Consider the following 20455-nt stretch of genomic DNA (forward strand, 5'->3'; position numbering starts at 1 on the left):
TCCCGAGTTCACTAAGAGGCAGCCGCATTGGTTCCAAGGGCTCAGAAATCAGTCCCCTCTGCAGGCTCCCACCCCACCTACCCTCAGACGCCCGCCTCCGCCCGCCCAGTCCTCACACTCATGCTGGCCCTGGGTGGGACCCTTGTCCTGTCAGCTGCGCGGGTCACCTCCAGAGAACTCTGAGGGAGCCACCTGGGTGCGCCTGCAGTGCGGTATCTGCCAGTTACCTGGTCAGTGACGCAGATTCCCCAGAAGGGTCAGGGTAGGAAGCTGGAGGAGGAAGAGGAGCCAGGAAGGGACAGTAGCCAGGGCAGCTCCACGGGGCAGCACCTACCAGGAAAAGGGGCCCATTCCCTCCACTCAGCTCGCTCAGGCGCCAGCCCAGCACTTCAGAGACGCTACCATTTCCTAAGATGGAAGGTGCCCAGCTCTGCCTCCCTGTGACCCCCAGCATCCACCAAGGACCTGAGGAAACACAACAGCACAAGGCTACACACTCACACACATGCACATTACACACACTTGTACACAGACACACACACGCACTCACACAGACATACACACACATACACTCACACAGCGAGACACACACAGACACACAGAGACACACACAGAGGTACACAGACACACACTCGCACACAGACACACACACTCATATAGAGACACACACACTCGCACACAGAAACACACACATACACTCAGAGAGACACACAGACACAAGGAGACACAGAGACACACACATTTGCACACCGACACACACTCACACAGAGACACACTCGCACACAGACACACACACACTTATACAGAGAGACACACAAAAACACAGAGACATATACACAGACACACACACTCACAGACACACAGAGGCACACATTCACAGAGACACACACAAACACACACAGAAACATACACTCAGACACCCACACACACTCACTGAGACACGGAGACACACACACACTCTCACACACAGAGACACGCAAACACATACATTCACACAGAGAGACACCCACAGACATACACACACACAGAGACACACTCAGATACACAAGACACAGACACACACACTCAGACACACACAGACACATACACATACAGAGAGACACCCACAGACACGCGGAGAGACACACAGACACACTCACAGAGACACAGACACACAGAGACACAGACACACACACTCAGACACACACAGACACATACACTCATACAGAGAGACACCCACAGACACGCGGAGAGACACACAGACACACTCACAGAGACACTCATAGAGGCCCACACAGACACAGACACACACAGAGACATACTACAGAAACCCACTTACAAAAACACACAGAGCCTGGCACAGCGACGCTCAGCAGGGCATGCGCACAGCAGCCAGAGCCTCACCTCCGTCTGAGACCCAAGCCTTGCCCTGTGAAAGCTGCTCCTCACCCAAGGCCCAGCCAGGACGGTGCTGATGCTCTGGGGCAGCCAGGTTTCCCTGACTCTTGGCCCAGGTGGACTTGAGTGGAAGGTTCTGGGGCCCTAAATGGCTTAGCCAAGGGGATGGGTGGTCTCTCCTCTTAGAGACGTTAAACCACCTCCCTTCCCCGTCCACCTGTGTGCCTGAACTGTCATTCATTCATTCAACAAACATAATGTGCTATGCCAGGCACTGGGATGTGAACAGGATAGAATTGGGGCCCGGGGGGGTGGGCCTGAGGAGGCAGAAAGGCAAACCTATCATGTTGCCAGGGAAAGGTGAGGCCGGTTCCCCAGTCCACCTGGGGCGCCCTCAACAGACTCTTAAAAGGAAACAGCCAAGTCTTAGGGCCCTGCCTGGGGAGCTTCCTGGCCCACGGAAGACAGTGGGACACAGCTTTCTTTCCTTCTCCCTCAGCCCTGCTCCACCTCCTCTCCAGGGTGGTCTTCCAGCTGGGTTGACAGCGCTGGGTTGACCACTTGTCTCCACGGACATCTGAACCCTATACCCTCCCACAAGACCCCAGCTTTAAGCTTTCCTCTCTGTCAACTTGCCCAGCAATTCTTAGGGCCCCCAGAGGCACCTCTCCCTGCCTCAGCCAGACCCCAGGGGACTGTGCAAGCCCCATGGTCCTGTTACACATATGAGCCAGAGGTAGGATGCAGTTAGGCAGGGACCAGAACAGAAGAATAGAAACCAAGGATTACCTCCCCCTCAGGCTGACATACTCAGAAACCAGATGGATGGATGGGTGCAGTGGGGCTGGTGGGCAGTGGGGGGGGCGGTGGATGAATGGATAGTTGAATGGAGTTGGGTAGGTGAGTAAATGGATGGATGAATGCATGGATGGATGAAGTGGGGTAGGTGAGCGGATGGTTGGATAGATGGAGTAGGGTAGATGAGGGATGGATGGGTGGGTGGATGGGTGGGTGGATGGATGGATGGATGGATGGAGTGGGGTGAGTGAGTGCATGGATGGGTGGAGTAGGGTAGGCGAGTGGATGGACGGATGGATGGATGGATGGATGGATGGATGGATGGATGGAGTGAGGTAGGTGAGTGGATAGATTAATGAAATGGGGGAGGTGAGTGGATAGGTAGATGGAGTTGGGTAGGTGAGTGGGTACAATGGGGTAGGGGATGGATGGATGGATGGATGGATTGAGTGGGGTGGTGGGTGAGTGGATGGGTGGATGCATGGGTGGATGGAGTAGGGTAAATGAGAGATGGATGAATGGATGGATGGGTGGGTGAATGGATGGAATGGGGTGGGTGAGTGCATGGATGGATGGAGTAGGGTAGGTGAGTGGATGAATGCATGGATGGATGGATGGAGTGGGGTGGGTGAGTGGATGGGTGGATGGATGGATGGATGGATGGATGGATGGATGGATTGAGTAGGGTAGATGAGGGATGGATGGATGGATGGATGGATGGATGGATGGATGGAGTAGGGTAGGTGAGTAGATAGATTAATGGAATGGGGTAGATGAGTGGATGGGTGGATGGAGTTGGGTAGGTGAGTGGGTACAGTGGGGTAGGTGAGGGATGGATGGATGGATGGATGGATGGAGAAGTAGGTGAGTAAATGGATGGATGGATGGAGTGGGGTGGGTGAGGGGATGGATGGATGCATGGATGGATGGAGTAGGGTAGATGAGAGATGGATGGATGGATGGATGGATGGATGGATAGATGGATGGATGGAGTAGGGTAGATGAGGGAGGGATGGATAGATGGATGGATGGATGGATGGATGGAGTGGGGTAGATAGATGGTGGGTAGATGGATGGACGAGTGAATGGGACAGTGGACAGATGGACAGATAGATGAATGCATGGCCGTATAGACAGGGTGATAAGGGAGGAAGAAAGGAAACTTGGATGACAGTGGCTGCAAGGCGAGGGGGGTGGTCCAGTGGAGTCGAGGAGGCCTACACCAAATTGCCTTCCTGGAGCAAATGCTTGTCTTCTTTCTTTCCCACGAACTGAACCTCCCAGCTTCTCCTGGAGGAACACATTCTGTTTTTAGCTCAACAGACAAGAAAATGTCCCTTGGAGCCTGTTTAATTGTAGTCCATCTGCCTTTGAAGGACTTCTATGGTCATGGAGAGGAACTGATGGTACCCACTTGTTAAGCCCTTTCTATAGTTCAAGACCTTAATTAAAATAAAGTGGCTAGACTAAGTGGGGTTTTCAAACTGGATTTTAGAGAACACTTATTTTTTTGTAAAATATTTTGAAAGTTTTTAAAACTCTAATTTAAAAAATCGATTCCATTGGAGACCACTGGAATTTCTGAGAGCCGCCAGCTAGGCCTGTTTTGTGCCCTCTCTGCTTAAGTGACAATTCTGAGATTTCAAGGTGAGCAGCGGATAAATGGTTACCATTGGCAACTCCTTATCAATGTGACTTTTCTCTATACCATGTAACAAAGCAAAATAGAGAAGTCAGTTGGATCTGGGTCTGATGTGATTGGAGCTGCCATCTGTAACCCCCAGTCTGAAACATTTGCCTTCCCAAAGCAGCCATTTTGTTCCTCATTAGCAGCCTTTAGAGTAAGGAAATGTTATGGAGTCAGGTGTATCATTTATTCCTTTTCTTGATTTCACACATTGGGGTTTCCATGTTGGATTTTTTTTTTAAAGGGGGAATTTCATTGATAGTCTTACATAAAAAAGAAAAGAAAAGAAACAAAAATAGAAACCCACCGGACGAATTCCCAAGAACCCTTTCGGCTCTTCCTGTCGCTGCTTCTGTCCTCTGGGTGGTGTTCAGCCCCCTGCCTTCCTCCCTCTGTGCTGGTGAAACTGGTTCTTAGGGCTCTTGGTCCTCCTGTCATCCGACTCCAGGCCCTTTTACCAACAGAGGCCTCACTGGCCCCAGTGACACATCCTGGGGAGGTGTGTCCTCCTCCGTTAGGTCAACGTTAAGAATTAGCCAGGTAATCCCAGCACTTTGGGAGGCCGAGACGGGCGGATCACGAGGTCAGGAAATCGAGACCATCCTGGCTAACACGGTGAAACCCCGTCTCCACTAAAAAATACAAAAAACTAGCCAGGCGAGGTGGCAGGTGCCTGTAGTCCCAGCTACTCGGAAGGCTGAGGCAGGAGAATGGCGTGAACCCAGGAGGCAGAACTTGCAGTGAGCTGAGATCCGGCCACTGCACTCCAGCCTGGGCGACAGAGCGAGACTCCGTCCCAAAAAAAAAAAAAAAAAAAAAAAAAAGAATTAGCCAGGCTTCTCTTCTGAGCCTTTTATGGGCTGGCCTTTCATAAATTTGCCCAAACCTCAGTGGTCCTGCCAAGGTCACCTTCTGGCATAATGAGTCCATGTTTATTACCTGCCGGGTGAGACCATGCTTCCTTCTCAGTGGCAGCCTTGTCACTGCCCTTCCAGAACTTCCTTAGGGGAGGGACTGCAGCTAGATGGGAGGCTCGGCTTAGCTCCTGTGAACCTTGAGGCTGGAATGGTCCTGTCTATACTACCAGCTGGTGTTAATAATCCTGGCTCTAGACCTAATTGGTGAAGCCAGCTGATTCCTAATGGAGAGCATTCTGGAACATTTTGCACAAAGAGCTCTGCTTATTGCCTCTACATTTGCAGGAAATGAACTGGGCTGGTAGGAGGCGGCCTGTTGAAAGTAATATACAAGGAAAACTTCCTAAATACACATCAATAGACTAATCAGAAGTGGGCTCAGAAACTACTGGTTCACTTAAGAGTAGATCATATGCCTTTAAAAAGTTGTATTGTTGGCTGGGGGCAGTGGCTCGCACATGTAATTCCTAGCACTTGAGAGGCCGAGGTGGGAGGATTGCTTGAACCCAGGAGTTCAAGGCCAGCCTGGGCAATATAAGAATACCCCTACTCTACAAAATTAAAAAAAAAAAATTAGCCAGGTATGATAGCATGCACCTGTGGTCCCAGCCACTCTGGAGGCTGAAGTGGGAGGATCTCTTGAGCCCAGAAGTTTGAGGCTGCTGTGAGATATGATCGCACTACTGTGCTGTAGCCTGAGAACGAGATCCTGCCTCAGAAAAAGCCAAAAGTTATATTATTAATCTATGTTGTAGTCTTTATCTTTGGGTGGAACCAGGGAGGCCAGTCGTTTCAAGACAAATCACTTTAAATACTGAATTTCTGGTGGCAATTGTTGCATCCCTGTGGCTTGCTTAATGACCATTTGTTCTGCATTGTTATTCTCTTCTTCCAGATTGTTCTCTGGGGCCGGACTGAGAAATGCCTGAAGGAGACGACGGAGGAGATCCGGCAGATGGGCACTGAGTGCCATTACTTCATCTGCGATGTGGGCAACCGGGAGGAGGTGTACCAGACGGCCAAGGCTGTCCGAGAGAAGGTCTGTAGCCTGGGAGGGTCTGTTCCTAACACAGCTGACCACAGGCTAATTCCGGGCAAAGAGAACATTCTCATGTGGCCTGGAAGAGAGCTCTGATTATGGCAGAATGGCTTTGTCCAGGGCACCTTTGGGCACTCTCCCATGAAGCTGGCCCTAGTTACATAGACAGGGATTAGGGTTGATTACGTAACAGGCGTAATCATCTGTTGTTCCCTTGGAAATGTAGACCGTGTGGATTTCTCTCCAGGACTGTGGCAGGGCAAATGTCCCATTGGCCTCTGGGAAAATCCTTCTCCTGACTCCAGTCATCTGTTTAGACTAAATATATCAGTGAACTCCAAGAGAGGGAAACCCACCCTGAGTGTTTGGTACATGGTAATGTTAACTGTTTTTATGTCACAGTAACCTCATTTATTATAAATATGCTATGTGCCAGGTACAGTGTGTGCAATAAATTATTTCTCCTCCTCAGAACAGTCCTGGTGTGGCAGTAGCCCCATCTCACAAATAAGACTGGTGCTCAGAGAGGCAGTTCTCTTCTCCAGGCCCTGTGGCTGGTGGTGGTGGGGCCAGGTGGCTGCTGGGCCTCTGTGTATGCAGGATAACTGGAACTGGGCTGGCAGGAAGTAGCCTGCAGGAAGGAATATCTAAGAAAAACTTGTAAATAACACATCAATTGATTGATCATAAATGGACTCAGAAATTACTCGTTCACTTAGGAGTAGGCCATATCCCTTTTAAAAAGTATACTGGGCCAGGTGTGGTGGCTCACACCTGCAATCCCAGCATTTTGGGAAACTGAGGCAGACGGATCACTTGAGGTCAGAAGATCAAGACTAGCCTGGCCAACATGGTGAAATCCCGTCTCTACTAAAAATATAAAAATTAGTCAGGCACGGTGGCAGGAGCCTGTAATCCTGGCTATTTGGGAGGCAGAGGCAGGAGAATCGCTTGAACCCAGGAGGCAGAGTTGGCAGTGAGCCGAGATGGCGCCACTGCACTCCAGCCTGGACAACAGAGTGAGACTCCATCTCAAAAACAAACAAACAAACAAACAAAAAACATATATTGTTGGCCCTGGGCTGGCTGCCCTCATGGCCCTGTGGCCCCCTCTCGCCTGCAGGTGGGTGACATCACCATCCTGGTGAACAATGCCGCCGTGGTCCACGGGAAGAGCCTGATGGACAGTGATGACGATGCCCTCCTCAAGTCCCAACACATCAACACCCTGGGCCAGTTCTGGGTAAGGGCTGTCCTAGGCCAGAGCCAGCTCCCCGTGTGCAGGGAGCCCAGGCAGGATGGAGGGGAGGGGATGCTTGCCAGGGCTTGGGCTCAGGCCAGCAGGGATGTCCACGAACGAGGTGGCCAGACAAGACGAATGACCAGCTCCAGGACGCATCAGACTTTGTGAAATGCACTCATTGTCCCGGGGCCGGGAGCCCTCACCCTCTCCCTCGCAGGAAAGCTCGGGTACTAGAGCATCGTGTGTGTCCAGGGTGGGCTGTTCTCCCCGAAAGAAAGGTGGAGGGGTTGTCAGAGCTGCAGCTGCTCCACCCTGACACTGCATCCGCCCTCAGACCACCAAGGCCTTCCTGCCGCGTATGCTGGAGCTTCAGAACGGCCACATCGTGTGCCTCAACTCCGTGCTGGCACTGTCTGCCATCCCCGGCGCCATCGACTACTGCACATCCAAAGCGTCAGCCTTCGCCTTCATGGAGAGCCTGACCCTGGGGCTGCTGGACTGTCCGGGAGTCAGCGCCACCACAGTGCTGCCCTTCCACACCAGCACCGAGATGTTCCAGGGCATGAGAGTCAGGTCAGTGAGCAGGGGACCCACCTCGGAACCAGCCTTCTCACCCACTTCCCCAAGCCGTGTTCAGTCAGCCGCCTGCAGAAAGAGCTCTGATATAAAATTAGGCTAGGGCCGGGCGCGGTGGCTCACGCCTGTAATCCTAGCACTTTGGGAGGCCAAGGCGGGCGGATCATGATGTCAGAAGATGGAGGCCATCCTGGCTAACAAGGTGAAACCCCGTCTCTATTAAAAATGCAAAAGATTAGCTGGGCGTGGTGGCGGGCGCCTGTAGTCCCAGCTACTTGGGAGGCTGAGGCAGGAGAATGGCATGAACCTGGAAGGTGGAGCTTGCAGTGAGCCGAGATCATGCCACTGCACTCCAGACTGGGCAACTGAGCGAGACTCTGTCTCAAAAAAAAAAAAAAAGAAAAATCAGGCTAGGCATGGTGGCTCATACCTATAATCTTATTACTTCGGGAGGCCAAGGCAGGCGGATCGCTTAAGCCCAGCAGTTTGAGACCAGCCCGGGAAACATGGAGAAACCCTGTGTCTACAAACAAGAAAAAATTAGCTGAGCATGGTGGGCACACCCAGCTATTTGGGAGGCTGAGGTGGGAGGATCGATTGCTTGAGCCCAGGAAGTTGAGGCTGCAAGTGAGCTGTGATTGTGCGACTGCACTCCAGCCTGGGAGACAGAGTGAGACCCTGTCTCAAACCATAAAGTCACCAAGGAGCCTCTTCCCTCTGCTTGACGCTGTCTTACCTGGTTCTCGGTCTGCAAAGCAGTTATGCCACAATGGGGAGGGTCCTGCTGCTTGGTTCAGGGAGCTTGTATGAAACTACCAGAGCTACAGGCAGCGGGATGTGCCCAAAGATCAAAAGAGGGAGATGCACCTCCACAGCCATCGTGCGGGGTGAAGGGAGCTGGAGACATAGGGTGTATTCTGCCTGGTTCCACCTGTGTGAAGTTCCAAAACAGGCAAAACTGGGTTAGGGTGATGGAAGTCAGACCGTGGCTTCCCCTGGAGGGCTGGGGGTATAACCTGGGAGGGAGGCCGAGGGAACTGTCAAGACTTTCAGAAATGTTCTCTCTTCTTGATCTCAGCAGTCATTAAATACGTGAAAGTTAAACTGTCTGATTAAGATTTATACCTTTTGTTGTATGCAAATTATAGCTCAATTTATTTGTTTGTTTGTTTATTTATTTATTTATTTATTTTGAGACGGAGCCTCAGTCTGTCACCCAGGCTGGAGTGCAGTGGCGCGATCTCGGCTCACTGCAACCTGCACCTCCTGGGTTCAAGTGATTCTCCTGCTTCAGCCTCCCGGGTAGCTAGGATTACAGGCATACGCTCACACCTAGCTAATTGTTGTATTTTTAATAGAGATGGGTTTCACTGTGTTGGCCAGGCTGGTCTCAAACTCCCGAACTCAGGTGATCCGTCCGCCTCGGCCTCCCAAAGTGCTGGGATGACAGGCATGAGCCACCATGCCTGGTCATAGCTTAATTTAAAATAAGCAGTAGGGAGGTCCCACCACTCCTCTTCCAGACCAGTTAAGTCAAGGGGAATGGGGGCCACTGGTCTAGAGCTCATGACACCTGGGGTGGTGACTCCCTCATAGCTGTGATGCACTGTGTGACATTGGGTTCCATTAGTTACTGCTCTGGCTGATCTGTAAGATGGGGTGATGTGAATGTCTCCGTCATAAGTTCTGCGGTGAGGACAAAATGGAATCTGGCAGGGAACACCGTATGTGGTACATTTTAAGTACCCAATAAACGGTGCTTTAATGATGTGCAGTCATGTAGGGGCATGAGGTCATCGATGAATGAAAACCAGGAATTACTCAAATACTATTCTCCCTGGTTTTTTGCAATCCGGCGTACAGTGCTTCACCTTCTGAATTATACACTTCCGCTGCTTCCAAAAATGAGGATGACATCGAAGGGTCATGATGAGAATTCAATGAGACCATTTAGTGTAGTGCATGCCACGTGGGAATCACTCATTCCGTCTTAGTTACTATTAATAGGGACAGTGCGGTGTTGGTTGTCGAGAATCAAAAGTACTGGGCTTGGTGGCTCATGACTGTAATCCCAGCACTTTGGGAGGCTGAGGCAGGAGGATTGCTTGAGCCCAGGGAATTAGAAATAATACATGTAACACATCTAGTGCAAAGCCCAGATACTAGATGCTCAATAAGGAGCTGCTGCTTTTATTATTTTTACTAACAATAAACATCTTCATAAATGCATGTTATTAATTTTCCTAGCAGACCACCTGGTTTGCATGCAAATTATCATCAATTCTGAGTTTTGAGGAGTCTGGACTAATGGCTACTAATGTTTCCTGTTGGCTTTTCCCCACCATGGGTTTTGGTTTGGTTTCTTTTCATCTGAGTATACAGAAGGTGCTCAATAAATATGTAGTGCATCAGTGGCAGTCTGCAGTGTTTTTTTTTTTTGCCTTTTTTTTTTTTTTTTTGAGATGGAGTCTTGCTCTGTTGCCCAGTCTGGAGTGCAGTGGCGTGATCTTGGCTCACTGCAAACTCCGCCTCCCAGGTTCACGCCATTCTCCTGCCTCAGCCTCCCAAGTAGCTGAGACTATAGGCGCCCGCCACCACGCCCAGCTAATTTTTTGTATTTTTAGTGGAGACAGTGTTTCACTGTGTTAGCCAGGATAGTCGCGACCTCCTGACCTCGTGATTTGTCCGCCTCAGCCTCCCAAAGTGCTGGGATTACAGGCATGAGCCACCGCACCCAGCCAGCAGTCTGCAGTTCTAACTGGGTGTCCTGAGCACAGGAACAAGCAGGACATTGCAGACATCAAGTTTGTGTGTCTATTTCACCTTCTAGCATAGTTTCCTTTCTATCACTTTAAGAAGGAAATTCAAGGTTTTCCTGCCACATTTTTTCAGGGTGTGAACCCAAAGTGCTTGGGGTCAAATCCCAGCTCTGTGTGACCTTGGCCAAGTTACTTGACTTTTCTCTGCTTCAGTTTCCTCACCTCTAAAAAGAGATTCATAATAATAATATCTCCAGCCGGGCACGGTGGCTCACGCCTGTAATCCCAGCACTTTGGGAGGCCAAGGCGGGCAGGTCACCTGAGGTCAGGAGTTCAAAACCAGCCTGGCCAACATGGTGAAACCCTGTCTCTACTAAAAATACAAAACTTAGCCAGGCATGGTGGTGGGTGCCTGTAATCCCAGCTACTCAGGAGGCTGAGGCAGGAGAATCGCTTGAACCTGGGAGGTGGAGGTTGCAGTGAGCTGAGATTGCGCCATTGCACTCCAGCCTGGGTGACAGAGCAAGACTCCATCTCAAAAATGAATAACAACAATAATAATAATAGTATCCCCTTTTCATGGGTTAGATGAGCTCCCGTGTGTGAATCATCTGGCCGTGCCTGGCAAGTAGCGAGCACTAGGTTAATCTTAGCGATATATGGTTGTACAGGGAAGCCCCCAAGGGCTCGGCCAGAAGAGTAGTACAAGGAAGATGGGTACCTAACCAACTCCCATTTCCTAAAAGAATAACAAATGGATGAAAGCATTGGTTTCCTCCTACAACCATGCTTAGCAGCTTCCCAGGGTTAAATGGGTTAAATGTGAAGACATGTTTAGGACAAAATGGATGATTTTCCCAGCAAGACTGGCCATGTCAGTGGATGTTGTTGTTTATAAATTGCTATTTATTGAGCCTCTTTTTTTCTTTTCTTTTCTTTTTTCATTTTTCTTTTCTTTTTTTTTTTTTTTTTTGAGATGAAGTCTTGCTGTGTCTCCCAGACTGGAGTGCAGTGGTGTGATCTTGGCTCACTGCAACTTCCGCCTCCCAGGTTCAAGCAATTCTTGTGTCTCAGCCTCTCGAGTAGCTGGGATTACGGGCACCTGCCTCCATGCCTGGCTAATTTTTGTATTTTTAGTAGAGACAGTGTTTCGCCATGTTGCCCAGGCTGGTCTCTAACTCCTGGCCTCAAGTGATCCACCTGCCTCATCCTCCCAAAGTGCTGGGATTACATGCATGAGCCACCGCGCCTGGCCAATTGAGCCTCTTTGATGTTCCAGCCATAGAACCATCTGGAGCCACTAAACACTTTACAACTACTGCTGCATTTGGCCCTCACAGCAACCCTGCAAGACAGCTTTTATTCCCATTTTACAGATGAGGGAACTGAGGCTCAGAGAAGCAGAGTTACCTGCTTAAGTCCACACAGCTTGGAACTGGCTAGCTGAGCATGCTTCTTCCACAAATTTGCACTGCTTCCATGGGAGTTAAGAGCTGTGCCAGTTCCCCGTGTCCCCATTCCACCCACCATGGAGAGGAAGGAGAAAATCCTGTGCACAGACGTGCTTGAGGCCTCCTCTGTCGGCTTCCCTGGCAGTGGTCTTACCAAGAAGGATTCCCCTCAAGCCCATGGACTTTGGTCTGTCCATCCTGCCTTCCCTTTCCCAAGAGACAGGACAGGCCACAGGTGGAAGCCAGAGAATCCAGACTGCCCACGACACCTGTAGGACTCCAGTATCAGTGAGCTGCCTCAACACGTTCATCTCTGCAGAACTGCAGAGACTGGCCCCTCTTGACCACAGGACTGTGGGCCTCAGAATCACCATCATGGCCAAGCGTGGTAGCTGGGTTCATACCAGTAATCCCAGTGCTCTGGGAGGCTGAGGCAGGGGAATTACTTCAGCCCAGGAGTTGCCAGCCTGGGCAACATGGCAAAACCCCATCTCTACAAAAAAATATAAAAATTATCTGGGCATGGTGTGTGTACCTGTAGTCCCAGCTACTCGGGTGGCTGAGACAGGAGGATCACTTGAGCCCAGGGAGGTCGAGGCTGCAGTGAGCTGTGATCGCGTCACTGCACTCCAGCCTGGGCACCAAAGTGAGACCCTGGACTCAAAAATAAAAAATAAAAAAAGAATCACCATCATGTTGACAAAGCAGGGAGTAAGATCCATGTGCCCTCTGAGGCCAAGCCCCTGCTGGGAGTCCAAGGACTGCCTGTTGCTCAGGAATGACATCAAACCCAGGTGATTCATCACCCTTAATCTTCCTGGTGCCAGAGCGGATCACAAGCTCTTTGTGGGATTGGGGTCAGAGCCAGCAACATGAGCCCTGCACCTAAAGATCCAGCAGGGGCAGGAAGAGCAGTGAGCAAAGGTGATAGAGCATTGGCGTAGTTTCAATCCTTAACGCCCTACTGACTCCATAGAGCCTCAGTTTCCTTATCTGTAAATCAGGAGAATAATTTGTGCTTGAGTCTGGCAGTTAGGCAACATCATCATTGTTTGGGTCTAGGGTCAGATGCTTCTAAATAGTCATGAGAGGCCCCTGATGTTTGCTATGCAATCATTCATTCATTCATTTTGAGATCCCGTGGAAAGCACCGTGCAAATGTTTGAATCAATGAATGAGTTAGTGAACCAGCAAGCTGAGCCGAAGCCATCGCTAGCTGAGCCCCTGCCTCCAGACAGAATGAGCAGGACACATTTGGGAAGCAGCAAGTTGTCAGCGTGTTCAGTCCTTCAAGTATCTACCGAGCTCCTGCTATGTATCAGACGCTGCGCTAGGTGTTGGGGTTGCAGGGGAATAGGACCGACCAGGCCTCCACCCTCATGGAACTCAATAGTCTGATGGGGGAGACAGGCCACCAACAAGGAAACACCCCAACAAGCAAGGCCTTCCTAGGTGGGGTGAATGCAGTCAAGGAAATTAGCAGGGGACGAGATCGGAGGTTGCTTTGGGTGGACTGGCCTGAGATGTCTCCCAAAGGAGGAGCTGGGAGGAGAGAGCCAGGCCATCGAGAGAGCTGGCAAAAAGCCCTGATCCCAGAGTGTGATGTGACAAGAACAGAGATGGGCCTGTCCTGCAGGAGCAGAGTGTAGGAAAAAGGACTGAGAAGGACAGCCAGGGCCCGGATTGTGCAGGCCGTGGAGAGGCCAAGCCCTAGGGCACTGGGAGCCCTTGGAGGGCTTGGGAGAATGAGTCCCCGGTGGGTGGGCTAGAAGTCCTTGACTCAAGAAGAGACCCCTGTGCACCTGGAGGAGTGAGGCAATGTGGCACCTGGATGAGTGTGGGGTAGAGGGAGTACTCCAAGCAGACCTCGAGTCTCTCAGACAGGAAAGGCCAAAGGGTGATCCAGACATGTCAGCCTCATAGAGGCTTTCAGCTAAGCACATGCCTCTCCAGGAGAAACCCACTGTGTCTCTTCCTGTGTTCAGGTTTCCCAACCTCTTTCCCCCACTGAAGCCGGAGACAGTGGCCAGGAGGACAGTGGAAGCTGTGCAGCTCAACCAGGCCCTCCTCCTCCTCCCATGGACGATGCATGCCCTCGTTATCTTAAAAAGGTATGGGGCTGGGAGAGAAAGCTCTGGGTCAGTACACATGTGATCGATTAGTCATGTCTGCCGTGGGCATGAGCATGAGGAGTGGTGGCACATTTGCCGTTGATGTGCTGTACTTACCATGCGGCAGCAGTTCTCAAACTTGTTAGTCACAGGGCCCCTTAGAGTTTTAAAAAGTATGGAGGAACCCAAAGAGCTTTTGTTAATGTGAGTTGTAGCTATCACTATTTACTATACTAGAAATTAAAAGCCAGGGCTGGGCACGGTGGCTCACGCCTGTAATCCCAGCACTTTGGGAGGCCAAGGCAGGTGGATCATGAGGTCAGGAGATAGAGACCATACTGGCTAAAATGGTGAAACCCCATCTCTACTAAAAATACAAAAAGAAATTAACTGGGGGCATGGTGGCGGGCGCCTGTAGTCCCAGCTACTCGGAAGTCTCAGGCAGGAGAATGGCGTGAACCCGGGAGGCGGAGCTTGCAGTGAGCCGAGATCGCGCCACTGCACTCCAGCCTGCGCACCACTGCACTCCAGCCTGGGCGACAGAGCTAGACTCCATCTCAAAAAAAAAAAAATGGGCCGGGCGCGGTGGCTCAAGCCTGTAATCCCAGCACTTGGGAGGCCGAGACGGCGGATCACGAGGTCAGGAGATCCAGACCATCCTGGCTAACACGGTGAAACCCCGTCTCTACTAAAAATACAGAAAACTAGCCGGGCGAGGTGGCGGGCGCCTGTAGTCCCAGCTACTCGGGAGGCTGAGGCAGGAGAATGGCGTAAACCCAGGAGGTGGAGCTTGCAGTGAGCTGAGATCCGGCCACTGCACTCCAGCCTGGGCGACAGAGCGAGACTCCGTCTCAAAAAAAAAAAAAAAAAAAAAAAAAAAAAGATACTAAAAGCCAGAAAAATGTTTTAAGATGTATACATTTGTTTATAATATTTATTCATTTATAAATAGCCATAACGAACCCATTACATTAATATAAATATATTTTTATGACAACTAGTTATGTATTCTAAAACAAAATAAACGTAGTCAGGAGTGGCATTGTTTTACATCTTTGCAAATCTCTTTGTTTGGCTTAATTGAAGACAATTGGATTCTAATATGTGCATCTGATTTCAATTTGTTGTGCTATCTTGTGTCACATAGCCTCTGGAAAATTCTACCATTCACTAAGAGAATTAAAGTGAAAAGACAAATAACATCTTAGTATTATTACAGAAACAATTTGGCCAGGCATGGTGGCTCACGCCTGTAATCCCAGTACTTTGGGAGGCCGAGGCGGGCAGATCACCTGAGGTTGGGAGTTCGAGACCAGCCTGACCAACATGAAGAAACCCTGTCTGTACTAAAAATACAAAAAAATTAGCTGGGGGTGGTGGTGTGTGCCTGTAATCTCAGCTACTTGGGAGGCTGAGGCAGGAAAATCGCTTGAACCCAGGAGGCGGAGGTTGCAGTGAGCCGAGATCGCGCCACTGCACTCCAGCCTGGGCAACAAGAATGAAACTCCGTCTCAAAAAAAAAAGAAAAGCAATTTGACCTCACAGACCCCTGAAGAGATCTCGGGTACCCCCAAGGGTTCCTGGACCTCACTTTGAGAATCATTGTTCTAGAGCCTATTGGACATAGCCCCTACCCTCAGGAAGTTTACTGCTAGAGGGAACACGGGGATCTTGATGCCAAGGGCTCAGAATTCACAGAAGCGTCTTAGTACCAGTCAGGTGGGATGTAGCAGGGCAGAGCACTTTGGGGAGGTAGGCTTTATAAAGGAGAGACTCCTCCAGAATTTGCCTGGCAGCCTAGTCCTATTCCCCTAGAACTTTCCAGACTTTGTACAGCAAACCCTTCCCATCCCAGTCCCACACTCAGTTTTCTTGGGCCTCTTAGTACGGCAGGAGATCCTTGTCCCTGGAGCCACAGGTGACCATGAGCTCTTGGCTCCCCTGGGGCTCTGGCCCCCACATAACTGAACCCTTCTGACCTGGAAGGCCTTTTCAGGAATGGAAGCCCCCAAGTGCCAGGCTGGCCCCTGCTCTCATGCGACATGTACTCCCAGGAAAGCCAACTTCTGCCCTGGCTGCTGGGACATGGCGAGTCCCAGCTGAGAGGCTGCTCCAACACACTCAGGCACAGAAACCTCGAAACCGAGGGGCAAGCCTGATTAGCCCTCTGTTCCCCAAACTCAAAGCTCTTTCAGAGGCACAGGAAAGGGGGCACCCAGGGGCATCCAGTCCATGCGTCGGCCTCCCTCAGTCCATCCTGACCTTGGGTCTGAGATGCTCCTCGGCCGTCTCTAGGAGCCCCTAGTTGATCAGGGGCTCAGGTCCTCACTGAGGCCAGGCTGCCACCCTCCACCTCAGGGGAGCTTCTTAGAAGCCTTCCAGAGCTTTCTAGAGAAAAGTTGGTCTAGAAAACCTCAGCCCTCTCCACAGTAAGCCCTCAGCCTTATTTTCCAACCTTCCCCACAACTACTTTTCAACAGGAAGGAGGAGCCACCCGCCTCACCATTCTCTGAACTGCATCCCTCCTCACCTTCCCCAGGAGAAAGCAAGGCTCAACTCTAATGCCACCACCCCCAGGAAGCCTTCCAGATTGCTCCAGCTAGAAGTGAACCTTTTTCATCTTGTACTTAGAGTGGGCCAGGACCCTTCGGTTTGAGTCACCAGACAGCCTGAGGGCCCTCTCTGTGCCGGGCCCATGCAAGGGGGATCAGAGATAAAATACCCGCCATGAAGCCCCCACAGGCTTGACAAGTAAACGGGCAAGGACTACACCAGGGCTTGCTGGGGATGCGCCGGGGCTCCCGGTTGCACGAGGAGAAGCCTGAGGGTGAGCCCAGGACGCTTCCCCGGAGGATGTGACACCCAAATTGAACCTGATTCCTCAGATCCACACGATCATCTTTGTGGAATCGAGGGCAGTTGGGATTGGTGAATCTCTGAGCTGCCTGTGGCCACCAGGATGCTAAGAGCTTGGTTTTGAAAGTGTGTGTGTATGAAGAGAGAGAAGGTCAGCACTCCCCTTGACAAGGAACACACACAGGTTAAGCCATTGTCACCTACTTAGTGGCATCTAACCACCATTTGTTTTTAATGGGTACAAAAAATAGACCGAATAAGAACAAGTCTTTGATAGCACAACAGGGTGACTATAGTTAATAGTAATTTACTTGTACATTTAAAAATAACTAAGAGGGCTAGGCGCAGTGGCTCACACCTAAAATCCCAGCACTTTGGGAGGCCGAGGTGGGCGAAGCACCTGAGGTCAGGAGTTCAAAACCAGCCTGGCCAACGTGACAAAACCCTGTCTCTACTAAAAATACAGAAATTAGGCGGGCATGGTGGCGCATGCCTGTAATTCCAGCTGCTCAGGAGGCTGAGGCAGGAAAATCACTTGAACCCAGGAGGCAGAGGTTGCAGTGAGCCCAGATCGTGCCACTGCACTCTAGCCTGGGCGACAGAGTGAGACTGTCTCAAAAATAAATAAATAAATAAACATAAAAATAACTAAAAGTATAGTCGGATTGTTTGTAACACAACAGATAAATGCTTGAGGTGATGGATACCCCATTTACGTTGATGTAATTATATACACTTGCGTGTCTGTGTCAAAGCATTTCATGTACCCCATAAATATTTATACCTACTATGTACCCACAAAAATTAAAAATAAAAAATGAACTCTGTTTCAGAATCTAGGAAAAAGATAAAAAATTTAAATTAAAAAAAAAATGCTCTTACCACCCACTCTCTGCCTTTTTAAAACATATATTTTAAAAAGAATTTGTGTGTGTGTGTGTGCGTGTGTGTGTGTGACAGAGTTTTACTCTTGTCGCCCAGGCTGGAGTGCAATGGCACGATCTCTGCTCACTGCAACCTCCGCCTCCCATGTCAAGCAATTCTCCTGCCTCAGTCTCCCGAGTAGCTGGAATTACAGGTGCCCGCCACCATGCCCGGCTTTTTGTATTTTTAGTAGAGATGGGGTTTTGCCATGTTGGCCAGGCTGTTCTCGAACTCCTGAGGTGATCTACCCACCTTGGCCTCCCAAAGTACTGGGATTACAGGCGTGAGCTACAACGCCCGGCCTGAAAAGAATTTTTGAGACAGGGTCTGGCTCTGCCACCCAGGCTGGAATGCAGCAGTACAATCTCAGCTCACTTCAACCTCCACCTCTTGGGTTCAAGCCATCCTCCCACCTCAGCCTCCCCAGTAGCTAGGACTATAGGCACATGCCACCATACCCAGCTAATTTTTGTATATTTTTGTAGAGACAGGGTTTCACCATGTTGCCCAGGCTGGTCTTGAATTGCTGGGCTCAAGCGATCTGCCCGCCTTGGCCTCCCAAAGTGCTTGGATTACAGGCATGAGCCACCGTGCCCAGCCTCCCGCTGCCTCTTTAACAGCTGCTTATCCGCTTACTTGAAAGCTCTTCCCCTGGGGAGGGTGGGGGTTTGGGGAGAAACTGGTGTGTGGCTTGGAGGGGTGGGGAGTACTTTTAGGAACCAGCCCTCTGCTGCCCCATCTCACATGGCCACCAGCGACCGAGCCCCTGGATCCTGCCCCACTGACCGTCGCTGACCATCGCTATTTTCTTTCCTTCCTCCCACTCCAGCATACTCCCACAGGCTGCACTTGAGGAGATCCACAAATTCTCAGGAACCTACACCTGTATGAACACTTTCAAAGGGCGGACATAGAGACAGGATGAAGATACGCTTGAGGAGTCACGGAGTTTGGGGGCCGCAGCACCTGGGCACACACCCGAGCGCCTGTCCATTGACACGCTTCTGCTGGGTGAGCAGGACAGCTCCCGTCCCCGGCGAAGAATCTGGCTGCCCCTGGGCCAGTCCCAGGACCTTTGCACAGGACTGATGGGTGTAACTGACCCCCACGGGGAGGCAGGAAACCAGCCAGCAGCCACCTTGACACTTTTGTACATTTCCAGTTCTGTAGAGTTTATTGTTCAATTGCTTCTCAAGTCTCACCAGCCTCAGCAGTGTGCATAGACCATTTCCAGGTGGGTCTGTCCCCAGATGCTCTGCCTCCCGTTCCAAACCCCACTCATCCTCAGCTTGCGCAAACTGGTTGAACGGCAAGAATGAAAAATAAAGAGAGATGGCTTTTGTGAATTCCTTTGTTCAAATCTTTGGTGGGCAGTTAGGAGGGAGCCAGTCCCAACCATAAAACTCCATCCTTTGAGAGAGAATTGGTCTGTTCAAGGTCCCCAGCTGCCAAGGGTGGAGAGAAGGTGGCCGAAATCAGGAGAGAGAGTGTAGCCCAGGCCTACGGAGGGGCCTGCTCCGCCAGGCCCCTCCCAGCAGCCATGGATTGAGGCTGCTTTTTCTCCCTGCTGTGACCTATATGAACCAGTCTGCAGAGAGCTGACCACAGCTAGAGATGCCCTCTGTCCTGCCATGGCACCACCAGCCCCCAGGCCATCAACTCAGGAGAGCAAAACTGATCTTTATGGAGCACCCACTGTCTACCTAGAGTGTGTGTGGTGCAGATAGGGGAATGTTGCTGAGAAGACCACCAGTACAAGAAGCCAATAATCTGGTTAGGAAAGGATCGTAGGTCACCGGAAACACAGTGACAACTTCTCACCATCAGGGCAGTGCGGAGGGGTGCTACAGACTGAGTCCCATTTGATCACAGGGGCAGGGGGAGGTCTGGAGTAGCAGAAGAGACTGGCACAGGTTCCATCAATGGGGGCAAAGTCACGGCCAAAATGACCTAGTAGAGATGCCCCCTGCTTCCCCCGGAGTGCACGCTTCCTGCTGCCACAAGCTTAGTAAACCTCACCTTGGACAGTGGGGAAGAGAGTGGGCCATGTCGTTTCATATCAACTAGCCTCTATTCATACAGCTCTCGCAGGTGGATGCCAGGGTGGCAGGAGGGGAACAGGCGAGGTCTCCGGGAGGTGAAGGAGGTCACAGCCCTCTGACTCAACCGAGGAGCTTTCCCAAGAGTCACATAAAGTCTTAACCCACATGTAAACCTCAGGCTGAACCCTCCCAACTTAGAGAATATTAAACACAGCTCAGGTGATCATCAATCTGGTCTATGTGCAGAAATGCCAAGTCATAATTATAGCCATGCTTTTTTTCTTTTTTCTTTTTTTCGACATGGGATTTTGCTCTGTCTCCCAGGCTGGAGTGTGGAGAGGAGTGGCACAATCATGGCTCACTGCAGCCTCAACCTCCCGGGCTCAAACAATCCTCTACCTCAGCCTCCAGAGTAGCTGGGACTGCAGGTGCACGCCACCACGCCCAACTGTTTTCTTTTTCCTTTTCGTAGAGACAGGGGTCTTGCTCTGTTGTCCAGGCTGGTCTTGAACTCCTAGGCTCAAGCAATCCTCCTCCCTCAGCCTCCCAAAGTGCTGGAATTACTGGTGTGAGCTACCACGCCTGGCCTGTAGCCACTCTTGATTGAATACCTAGAATGGAGGGTAGTCCCCAGGCATAACGTTTTAACTGCTCATTATCCATGCCACTTGGCAG

The 20455-nt window shown here is 50.8% G+C and overlaps 1 protein-coding gene and 1 pseudogene across 5 annotated transcripts in view; both read left to right on the top strand.

Moving 5' to 3' along the window:
* DHRS3 (dehydrogenase/reductase 3) overlaps positions 1-19084 on the top strand; it is a 53993-nt gene extending 34909 nt beyond the window's left edge. For 3 of the 5 annotated variants that reach the window (XM_033228293.1, XM_033228294.1, XM_033228298.1), the window contains exons 2-6: positions 5675-5818; positions 6942-7061; positions 7396-7634; positions 13833-13958; positions 18568-19084. In XM_033228293.1, coding sequence (XP_033084184.1) covers positions 5675-5818; positions 6942-7061; positions 7396-7634; positions 13833-13958; positions 18568-18652 — 714 coding nt within the window. In that variant the 3' untranslated portion in view covers positions 18653-19084. Of the gene's footprint in view, positions 1-5673; positions 5819-6941; positions 7062-7395; positions 7635-13832; positions 13959-18567 lie in introns of all 5 variants that reach the window. The other 2 variants (XM_033228297.1, XM_033228295.1) reach the window with 2 other exon arrangements.
* Positions 16943-17044, top strand: LOC117094090 (annotated as a pseudogene).
* Positions 19085-20455: the final 1371 nt, after the last annotated feature.

The sequence above is a fragment of the Trachypithecus francoisi genome, unplaced genomic scaffold, assembly GCF_009764315.1.
Source record: "Trachypithecus francoisi isolate TF-2019V2 unplaced genomic scaffold, Tfra_2.0 Lachesis_group12, whole genome shotgun sequence".
Lineage (NCBI taxonomy): Eukaryota > Metazoa > Chordata > Mammalia > Primates > Cercopithecidae > Trachypithecus > Trachypithecus francoisi.